The 11,702-nt window shown below is 39.3% G+C and overlaps 1 protein-coding gene across 1 annotated transcript; it reads left to right on the top strand.

Annotated features, from left to right (window-relative positions):
• The first annotated feature begins 10,091 nt into the window (after positions 1 to 10,091).
• On the top strand, positions 10,092 to 11,222 carry LOC133814671 (uncharacterized). The gene is made up of 3 exons (XM_062247602.1): positions 10,092 to 10,517; positions 10,602 to 10,708; positions 10,868 to 11,222. The coding sequence occupies exons 1-3, from the start codon at positions 10,092 to 10,094 to the stop codon at positions 11,220 to 11,222; spliced, it is 888 nt and encodes a 295-aa protein (XP_062103586.1).
• Positions 11,223 to 11,702: the final 480 nt, after the last annotated feature.

The following is an 11,702-nucleotide window of genomic DNA, read 5'->3' as shown; positions in this document are numbered from 1 at the left end:
GATGAAAACAGAGTTGGTATATCACTCCTATATATACATATTTGCATATGCGCATTTAGAGGCCCTAATTAGTACCCTCAATTTCAAGTTATTGCATATAATAAGAAAATGGTGTACATGTATAGAGAGCCAGTTGTTTTTATTTGCTAAGGCTTGTGGTCCTAAAAAAGCTGACCAAATTTGATGGTTTGGCTTACAATATCTAACTTACCATACATGACCCAAGACGCTTTCGGTTGTGAATTCAGTGGGTAATTTTTGGTGGTTACCCTCTTCAGTCACGATAAATCCAATGGGCTAATAGTGTGATATGGGAGTTGGGTTACATTAAGTCAAACTTCTAGTACATTCCAAATCTTTAGGCATCCACCGACCAAACTAACAACCAAATCTTTCTTCGACTCGTTTTCCTCAAACCTCCAAGGTATATTCTAGTCGCCTAGGAGGGAATTTCTTTTTCATCCTACTCTCATAAAAAGTAAGAACGGCATAAATTTGTATTTAAAATATTGAGAAGACTAGCAATACTATTTATTACACATTTATGATTCCTCATAGGTATAGACAAGCTAATAAAGTGGCTCATAACTTTTTTTTTTTCTTTTAATTGCTTGCTTTACTTTGGCAAGAGGGGTATTACTTTGTGGTTAAGAAAGGTTGTATGGGATGATTCTATATTTCAATATAGTCTTTCCTTCTTAAAATATAACACACTTAAAAAAAAAAACTTCTCCAATGGTGCCAAAATTGACACATGTTAAAAGTTTATCCAAATTTAGGTCAAAATATAACTTTATCCAAATTTGAATTAGCAATTAACAATCCATTAATTTTTTTTGGAATTAATAATAATTTTATTTGGGAAATTTGACTATTGTTGCATAAAAGTGACCCAATATAACAAAATGATATCAAACTAAAAAAACATCACATTTTTATCCTAGTATTCCCTTAGATTCCCAAAATGCCCCTATCATAAATTTCCCTCTATTTTTCTCTTATTGTCTTCTCCCTCTCCATCTCTCACGCTTTCCCTCTCTATCTCTTAAGCTCTCATACAAAAAAAAAAAAAAAAAAAAAAAACAAGGTAACCACCATTATCTTAATCTATACTAATTTTCAAGCTTGGATTTCAAGGGCAAGTTGTGAATCCTTTCAAGGCAAAAAATTCATTTTGGATTTCGGATATAGGGGCAAAAATCGTATGGGTAAGTATATATTTGTTATATGTAGTGAGGAAACTTGTTTATCTACATTGCTTTTGTTATTTCGAACAGATTTGTGCATACCTTCATGTTTTATTGTAATTTTTCACTGTTGGAATGAATTTTCGTTCCTTTCTTGGTTTTTATGGATTTTTGTCTGCCTCGATGAGACTCGATGGTCCTCGATGGTCCTCGATGGACCTCAATAAAACCCTCATATGTTTATATTAATTGGCTACCTCGATATGCCTTGATGAGACTCGATGGTCCTCGATGGACCTCGATAAAACCCTCACACATTTAGGAAAAATGACTACCTCGATGAGACTCGATGGTCCTCGATGGGCCTCGATAAAACCCTCACACATTTAGGGAAGATGGCTATCTCGATGAGACTCGATGGTCCTCGATGGACCTCGATAGAGGCATATAACTTAATGTATATGCCTTGATGGGTTCATAAGAAATTTGTTGGGCAGTTTGCCTCGATGTACCTCGATTGTACTCGATAGACCTCGATAGGTTGACCTCGATAGGTCTCGACTTATATCGATAGAAATCAATTTTTTGCTATTTTATGTTATAGTTTTAATTTTTGACCTTTTTTTTTTTGTTTATACAAATTCGACTGTTTCCATATTTGTTGCATTCAATGGTACTTGGGAACTGGAAAATAAGGATTGGATTTTCAGGGATGCTGAAAATCAAGTTCTGCCTTTGGAGAAGAGTGTGACATATGAGCAACTGCTTGACATTCTGTATGATGAGCTTGAAGTGGATAAATGTGTGCACGACTTGAAAATTGAGGTCTCGTACACATGCTTCTCACAATCTGTCACACCTACCATTATAAAAAATGATAGGCATGTGCGTGCATTCATTGGGTTAGCATCGAAATCTGTAGAGAAGATGATTCCTCTATGTGTGACATTGGTTAAGAAGGGAGGTATAGGAAATGCATCGGTCTCTCCCAGTGTTAATAAAGAAGTTCGATTTGAAGAGAAAATTTCTCCCCCATGTCATTGTTTCATAGGAACTCAAAGTGACGTTTGGGACATTTGTTCCCAAGACAAAAAATCCAGACGTTATAGTCCATGATGATGTCCTTGTTAGAGATCCGCCATATTTTCATGACACAACAGAGTACGATCCCTATGGTTACGACCCTTATGTCAACGACGATCTTGTTGCTGATGCAACAAGTATTGGTGGGCTAGATATTAGGGAAGATTTTCCAACACAGAGTTCAGATGTTATGATAGTTGAGGAGCGCAGAATAGAAGATCGGCAAACACCTGGGACCAGCAGTAGTCGTCCAGGTCCAAGTAGAACCGATGATAGTTTTAGATGGAGTTCTCCATTGGACTTAGGTAAAGATTGTAGAACATGGAGTGCTCCCATGTTCACCAAAGAGGATATAGAGGCCTCACATCAACATCATTCCTCGACTGGCAAAGCTTCAGGAGAATTTCACCTTGGCAAGTTCTTTTAGAATAAGGTTGAATTAAAAACCAAAGCATCCATATTTGCGATGAAGAATAATTTTGATTTTATGGTGAAGAAATCTGGGATTGATGTGTGGTACATTACCTACAAGGATCTTGATTGTGGTTGGAGATTAAGGGGTAAGAAAAAAATGCGATCTGAAATGTTCGAGATTACTGTATACAACGAAGTACACACTTGCTCACAAGAAATTCGAGATAAGGACCACCGTCAAGCATCACCGTGGGTTGTTGGCCACCTAATCAAGAGGAAATTTGCTATTGATGGTACTACGTACATGGCAAACAACATAAGGGAGGACATGAAGCACCATTTTGGGGTCCAAATGAGCTATGAGAAGGCATGGAGATGCAGAGAAAAAGCTCTTATGTATGCTAGAGGGACACCTGAGGAATCATACTCCAAGTTACCTGAATACCTGTGTTAGTTGGAGCATAAGAACCTAGGTAAAATTACTGATTTTGTAGCAGAAGATTTTCGTTTCTCGTATTCCTTCTTTTCCCTCAGTGTTTCTAGGCGTGGATTCTAGTACTGTCGTTTTGTCATTTGTGTGGACGACACAATCTTGAAGAATAAGTATGGTGGCCACATGCTCTGTGCTGTTGCGTTGGATGCAAACAACTAGTTGTTTCCAATTGCGTTTGCGTTGGTGGACAGTGAGAACTATAAATCTTGGACTTATTTCATGAGAAATTTGAAGGAAGCCATAAGGGACGTTGACAATTTAGCTTTTGTATCAGACATGCATAAAAGCATTAATCATGATTTGGAGCTTGTGTTCCCAGATGCCTATCATGGTGCATGTTACCACCACATCTGTATGAATGTGGTGGCAAAATTCAAAACTGACCACTGTTAAGACATCATGCGGTGTGCAGCGTACGCGTTTCAAAGAACAGAATTTCACAAGTTCTTTGACAAGACTAAGGTAATTGATCCACCCATTGCTCAATATCTTGAGGGAATTGGTTTTGAAAGGTGGAGCAGTGCTTATTTTCCTAGAAAATGATACAATATCATGACGAGTAACTACGCAAAAAGTTTTAACAATAAAACCAAGGAGGCAAGGAGCTTTATAGTTGCCACTTTCCTTGAATTCATAAGATTCACTCTTCAATATTGGTTTGCCGATAGACATGAAAGAGCTGCAAAAGCAATAACTGTGTTATCACCCTAGAAAACAATTTTCCTGGATGTGAAGCAAATAGGTGAGAAAGAAATTTTCTTGGATGTCCAAGTCTTTGGTCATCATGAATTTCTTGTGGTCGATGGTAATGGTGATGGTGAGGTGAACTTGGCCACAAAATCATGCTCTTGTTGCATGTTCCAAACTATTGGGATACCCTGTGTACATGCTTTTGCTGCAGCCAGAAAAAGAAGCACAATCATTTACTCATTGTGTTCCCCTTACTATAGAATTGAGGCATTGAGGGACACTTATAAGGAAACTATTTACCTTGTTGGGAACAAGGATGAATGGGTAATCCCTAATCACATCAGAGATATGGTTGTCGGCATCCTCGTTGAGAAAACCCCTGTAGGAAGGCCCAGGAAGCAGAAAGTGGGCAGGCAAAAGACAAACCGCTATGCTTCATGCGGGGAAAAGATCGTCAAGCCACATAAGTGTAGTAGATGTGGTGGTAGTGGGCACAACAGGAAGTCATGTAAGGCTAGGCTTTAAAAATTTGTATTCTGTAATAATTCAATTGATTTTGCTGCATTTATTATATTCAGGTACCTCTCCTAATACTTTGTTGGTTTTGATCTAAATAAATAGTCTTCACAAAATTTTTCCTGTCTGCCTTGACAGGATTCGATAGGTCTCGATTGGCCTCGACACAGTATTCAGTCTGCCTCGATAGGCCTTAATCTGGACCCATCGAGGAAAATCGAGTCCTATCGAGGCAGATATCGTTATGTATTATTATGAACCTATCGAGTTCTATCAAGGCCTATCGAGACATATATCGTTATGTATTATTCCGAACCTATCGAGGCCTATCAAGTCCTATCGAGGCAGATTTGGTCCAGTATTATTCTGGACTTGTCGAGGCCAATCGAGTCCTATTGAGGCAAATATCATTATGTATTATTCTGGACCTATCGAGGCAGATTTGGTCCAATATTATTCTGGACCTGTTGAGGCCTATCGAGCCAGATTTGTTTAAGTATTATTTTACCTATCGAGGCCAATCGAGTCTTATCGAGGCAGTTTTGGTTAAGTACTATTTTTTACCCATCGACTATTATATTTTAATATAATGTTTGATTGATTAAATAAGTGCTACAATAGATAACTATATAATCTAGTGGGGGAATGTTATATTATTTTATAATATAATGTAATATTGTATTATTTTATAATATAATTTTTTAGATTAAATAAATGTGACAAAGAGTGTCACATATTGAAACATATAATAGAGAGTTACAATATTTAGATATATGTTACATATTTGGATTTACAAATTTGTAACTTCCAAAGATTGCCCATTATTGTGTAGATTTGTTGTTACACAATACTGAGATGAATTTCTTAAAAGCCATATATGAAATGGCTGTTAGGGATATGATTTTAACCCCAATAATGTGTTTTGGGGGTTACAAAATCAACTGTGAGTGATTTGGAACCGTTTGGAAAAACAACACAATTTGGTGTGCTGAAATTGGGCAGTGGCCGCGGCCTTGGGGACAGAGAGCCATGACCGCAACCAGCAATGTTCATGGTCGCGGCCATAGTGTCTGATTGACCAAATTTCAGTTTTTACAACCTTTTTGAATGGCTCTAAAAACACAAATAACTCCCAAATCTCATTTTTAATTCCATAATCATCCAATTAATCATTGGTAAAAGCCATGGAGGTTGGTGGAATTTGAAATTCAAAGGGTATCTCAAACTCTATAAATAGGAGTCTATTGCTCATTTTTGTAAGACACCATTTTCTATCCACAAAGCACTTGGCTGGAAAATTCACCATAGAGGCTTGATAATTCCAGAGAGCTATTTCCTAGAAAGATCCCTTAGTGCTTAGAGAATAGGGGGAAATAAGCTTTTGGACAAAGGTTTTGAACCTTGTTCAAGTTTGTGATCTCCACTACTCTACATTTTGGTTGTGTGAGAGTTTGTGTTTTTCATTGATTTTTCATTCTTTTGTTCTTCTTGTTCTTATTAACTTGTATTATTATTGTTTTGAGTTTGTAATCCTCTTCTTCTATTTTCTATTTACATATTTATTTGTATCCAAGTTTTTAGTTCTTACAATTCTCTTCTTTCTCTCATATCTACATTTACTTGTATTGTTGGTCATTCAGTTGTAAACTTATTTATCTATCATCTTGTCCATTGTATTTTTTGCATAGAGTTGTATTTTGGTTTTACCATTTCTATTGAGCAATAAAATATATTCTCTAACAATCAAAAGCTTATCCCTTTTTGTTTCAATGGAAGGTGAGACCATCAAGATCATGAACCAAGACCTAGTGAGGTTGGATAGGTTTGATGGATCCAATTTCACTAGGTGGCAAGACAAGGTGAAATTCCTTTTGACAATACTTAAGATAGCCTACATCCTTGAGTCATCCTTGGCACCTCTAGCCGAGCCATCCGACAAAGACACTCCCGAGGTGGTGGAGAAAAGAAGGAAGAGAGAAGAGGACAACCTTCTTTGTAGGGGTCATATCCTTAATGCCCTATCAAATAGGCTATATGACCTTTATACCAATACCAAATCCACGAAGGAGATTTGGGACACATTGGAGAGTAAGTACAAGGCCGAGGAAGAAGGTACAAGAAAGTTCTTAATTTCTCAATATTTTGAATTTTCTTTCATTGATGGGAAAATTCTTTTACCTCAAATTCATGAGTTACAAGTGATTGTGAACAAGTTGAAAGTTCTCAAGATTGAGCTTCCTGAGGCCTTTCAAGTTGCTGCAATAGTGGAAAAATTACCACCAACTTGGAGGAGATATAGGAAAAGAATCCTCCATAAGAATGAGGATTACACTTTGGAAGAGATCCAAAAACACATAAGAATTGAAGAGGAATCGAGAATAAGAGACAAGGGTGTGAATGAGTCTAAAGATGAGACTTCCAAGGCCAATGCGGTTTCACATAAGCATCCCAAGGGAAATAACAACAAGGGTAGTATGAACCCTTTAGGTCCAAAGAAAGATCATGGACAATTCAAAGACGTGAGAGGTCATTGTTTTGTTTGTGGAAAATCTGGGCATTATGCTAGAGTATGTAGGTACCGAAAGGACCCACATGAGAATGAGGTAAATGCTATCGAAAAGGAAGAAGAGATCCTAGCATGATTACCATGTTTATGTGCCTTGTTTGGAAATTGTTATTTTCATGTAATAAAGCTTGTACTCTTGAAAGCTATCAATAAAATTAAAGTATTATTCTATGATAATTCTTTATGTTGACCCTTGAATTGGTCAACGACACGGATTCAGATAAACGATATAAAATAAGATGAAAATGAGAAGAAATCCAAATGGAAAGATAAACGACACAAACAATTTATAGTGGTTCGGCCCCAATAAAATGGTAATAACCTACGTCCACTTAGTGTTCTTATTGATGTAGTATTCCAAGAATAGTGATCAATGAACTAGGGTTCAAGAGTTTCACTAGCTCTCAGGTAAATAAAATTGTGATGGATAACAACACTCTTTCTCTCTCTTAGAATTTCTCAGCTCAAGCGTTCTCAAGCCAAATGTTCGACAGTCAAAAGTCCTCTCTCTTGAGCCCTTTGATTCTTATTTATAGGCTCAAGGAGTTTTACATGGGCCAATGTGCCTTAATTATACTTAACACGTGTGTATCTAAATAATAATGAAAATTACAATTAATACGTAATGACAAGATTGCATATCTGAAGGAAATAAATAAATATATGCGACCAGGCTGGTCGCCCATAATTATGATGCTTGATAAGCCAATGATCTTCTGGTCGAGGGTCAAGCAGATTATACTCACTTAAAGCTGCCACGTGCATCCCACGTGTGGACCAATCCTGCCATGTCATCAGGTAGTCCATTTTTGGGTAAATATTTGCCCCCCAAGTTTATTTTACTGTGACCAACATAAAGTAAACTTAAACGATTGACCCTCCGCGTGACTTGTCAGACCTGTGAGAGCCTTTTCGAAAAAGGTAACCAATCATGTCATTGCAGTTTCCCAAAAAGCAATTTGACGGCTAACACATTTTTCCACGCCTCAAAAAATCATCCCCCAATATTACCTTATTAACCGTGCCTCGATCAATATAAATAATCCCTCAATTTCACTTTTTGCTCTCCCTTTTTTCCTCAAGAACACCGAAGAACGAAGCACGAAGAACCTAGAAAACTCAAACGACTTCGGTGATCCGTGGAGTATCTATCCAGCCGCTCAAATCAACGCTTGTATCTTCACTTCAACCTTTTATTCAAGTAAGTTTCTTGAGATTCTTTGTCTCTAATATGCCATGCAATAGTTATCCCTTGAGTTTTCTGATGTGTTGGTATCTGAGTTTCCGAATGTTCTTGAAAAAATGATTTGGGGTAATCGGGCTTGTAGGTAGTAGCATGATAGGATAGGGAGAAAACACTAAATGAGGCTTAGGAATTGGTTTGGGAGTTAGGATTACTAATTTAGGGCGCAAAATTGAAGTAAAAATTTGATTTTTAGGCACTCGGAAAAAACTAGGTTTTTCCCGCCCTTTCTCAGAGTTGAAAATTTTTCCTTGAAAAACTTTTTACTTCTGCTTTTTAATTCGTTTTCCAAACTATTCACATACTTTTTAGTGTTTACGTTAGAATGCTGCTGGTTGTATAAAAGCTTAACTCTTATACACGAGCAACGTTATCCCAACATTTCCGCTTCTTTTGTCTATTGGTCGTAGATTCTCATCTCCCCTTCTGTGTTCGAAGATTTTCATGCACGACCCGTGGGGAGGTGAGAGGCCGATCGACGATGACTTGCTCGCACTATTGTTCGAAGATCAAGAACAGTCGTCGCTGCCATTCTCAAAAATTCCTTTTTCTCAACACAACCCCACAAATAGACCTTCGACCAACCCAAAAAATATGGGTCGCGTAAAGTCTACTGCTCAAAGAAAAAAGAAAATAACCAAGCCTTCTGCTAATCAGCCTACCCCTCGTGTTGGGAGTCCTCCGAACAACCCTAAACCTGTAAATACTTCATCGCCTGAATTTCAAACCAAAGCCCGACCTCGCGACGTCCTTAGACCAGAGGTCAAATGGTATGTAGCACCTCCTAGCATTATTACAGCTAGGATGGTAAGCAATTATCTCAAGAAGTATGGCCTTCCTGAGATAACCCTCATCAAGCCTTCGACCGACCAGCGGGCAAACCTGCCTGGGGGCGCCTTCAGCGCCTGGTCGAGGTATCACATTGAGGCAGGGGCAACCTTGCTTCTGCATCCATTCTTCCAGGGGTGGCCAATTATTTTGAGTTCGCCCCTTTTCAAATCACCCCCAATGGATATACAGTACTCTCTCCTCTCTATATCCTTTATAATCACAAGAAGTGGCTCGTTACTTGTTTGATCTCAAATCTATCCCCAACCACAACAACACGGGGTTCTTCCATTTCTACCACTAGGAATCTGCTCGCACCTTCCTGAGTGACATTACCCACACGTCCAACGTGGGGAAGTACTTCCAGGAATACTTTCTAACAGCAGACATGGTCGCCAATAACCTGGCCTTCACTGAAGGAGGTAAATCCTTTACTTACTGGTAGTTTGATTTCTTTTAGCTTTTCTATACATTTTTTTTAGAACTTTGGTGTCGTTTAGGTCCATGGCATCGACCAGAACCCACTCCAGAAATGGAGATAAGGGCTGGCCAGCATGACAAACATTGAAAAGAGTGTCAAAGAGCTGGTCATGGAGAATAACCTAAGGCTGGTCGGCCTTCTTGCACCTCACCAAGATGTGAGGGAATCGACAGCGGGAAGTGCTATTGGGGGAGAAGTTCCCGAGCAGCAGCAGGATGTGCCACAACCCCCGAGGAGAAGGGCTATAGGAGTGACCATCAGGGAACCTTCCAGCACTCCACGAGCAGCTGTTGTCCATGCTCAATAGGGAAAGGGCAAGCAGAAGCGTCCTGAACATCCTGAGCCTATACTTGAGTCCTCAGATGAGAAAAGTACTGACTTCTCACTCTTAGATAGTTTTCCCATTCCCTGCCATTCCCTGTCAGACTTCTTCAAGGCAGAGAGTGAGTGTAGCAGTAGTACAATAGATAATGTATCAACCAATAATAAGGGCTCGGGTATATTACCTCGAATTTTCTTTGATCTTATTTCCTTGATTTAGTAAGTACCTCCATTTATATTGTGTGATTGTTCGTGTCTATTTTGCAGTCATGTCTGCCGAAGACCCATTCAACATGTATAGCGAACCTGACCCCGTTACTCCTGCGAGCAAGAAGAAGGGGAGCAGGCAACATCGTGGGGAAAGCAGCAGCAACCCTCCAACGAAAAAGGCTCAGACCGAGGATCCTCCTATACCAGTTCCTTCCAAGGAAACAACACCTCCTCCAGCTCCTGTTGACCAGACATCTCCACCAGCTCCCGTCGACCAGACTCCTCCTCCAGCTCCCGCCGACCAGACACTTCCTGATCAGAAAGGAAAAACTCTAGAAGAGGCCCTTATGAACATAGCTCTCATCTCGGCCAAAGATAGGGTGACGAAGCTATCAAGGCATCGACACAGTCGAGAATCCATCAGCGACACTGACTCCTTGGAAGTCGACCAGATCTTCAGTCGCGCGCTGAACGAAGTGCTCAGTGTAAGTTGCCGTTTTTGCTGAGCTTTATTTGTTTACCTTGTCCTTTTATTTACACTAACAATTTTATCTTTTTTCTGATCGCAGGGAGTTCTAACCATGAGCACTGGTTGGCGCCGCTCGGAGGCATTGAATGCTAAGTATGAGAAGAGGCTTGGCGAGCAGCTCAAAATAGCTAAGGCTAAATACGTCGAGTAGCTCAAAATGGCCGAGGCTAAACGCACCGAGTAGCTCAAGGTGGCTGAGGAGAAGAATACCAAGCTGGACGAAGAGCTGAAACAACATAAGGATGCCTTGGCCAGAGTCGCAGAGTCTAGAGATAAGTATAAGGAGGCTTCAATGATTAATTTCAGGGAGGCCTCTAAGCTTCAAGATGAGCTGACTATTAGCAGAAAAGAAAATGACGAACTGGAGGAGAGAGTCAAATTGCTCGAGGAGACTAACACCAAAGACTTGGAGAGGTTCAAGGGGGCCACTTTTAAATGCTTTTATATGTTTTGGAAAAACAACCGCGAGGCAAACTTCGACTATCTACCAAAGCATATGAGGCAGTTCGAACTGACCAGGTGCCTTGCTCGCCTTGAAGAGGAGGAGAAAGCTCAAGAATCCCCTGAAATCTCTTTGGCTACGGGCATCGACGGTGTCGATGAGGAAGCTGGGGCCTCTATCGACCAACAGATCCCACAAGATCCTTCGGCTGCTCCATAATTTCTCTTGTTTTATTTTAATTTATAACTTGGGACACACGAACCTCGGTTCGTAATGTCAAGACAATTTATTTTTTTGCTGCACAGACAGCTTTTCCTTTTAATTGACAATTACATCCGAGCAGCAACTGCTCGCGGTGTAAAAAAAATTGCTTTTGATATTATAATATTTGTAATTTATTATAACATCTGTTCGCATGACTGAACTTAGCATAGCACTTTGTTTTGATTTAACAAAATTTAAACAAAATTTTGAAAAATACTCTAAGTACCGTCGCATGCTTTCCCTTATTTTTCTCGTGTGTTTACATATACCTGTTGATATGCTTTGCTTACTTAGTACCTTATATGCCCCCCCAAGTGATTGAGGAGCTTAAGGTCCTCGGTCACTTGCATTGACCAAGACCTGTTCAAACATTACTGCTCATAATAAATATTTATAAAACTACAGCAAAACAACACACGTAATGAGCAAATACTT

Source organism: Humulus lupulus, chromosome 2 (assembly GCF_963169125.1).
Source record: "Humulus lupulus chromosome 2, drHumLupu1.1, whole genome shotgun sequence".
NCBI lineage: Eukaryota > Viridiplantae > Streptophyta > Magnoliopsida > Rosales > Cannabaceae > Humulus > Humulus lupulus.
Note: the sequence above shows the minus strand (reverse complement) of the source record. Positions and strands in the feature narration are given on the sequence as shown.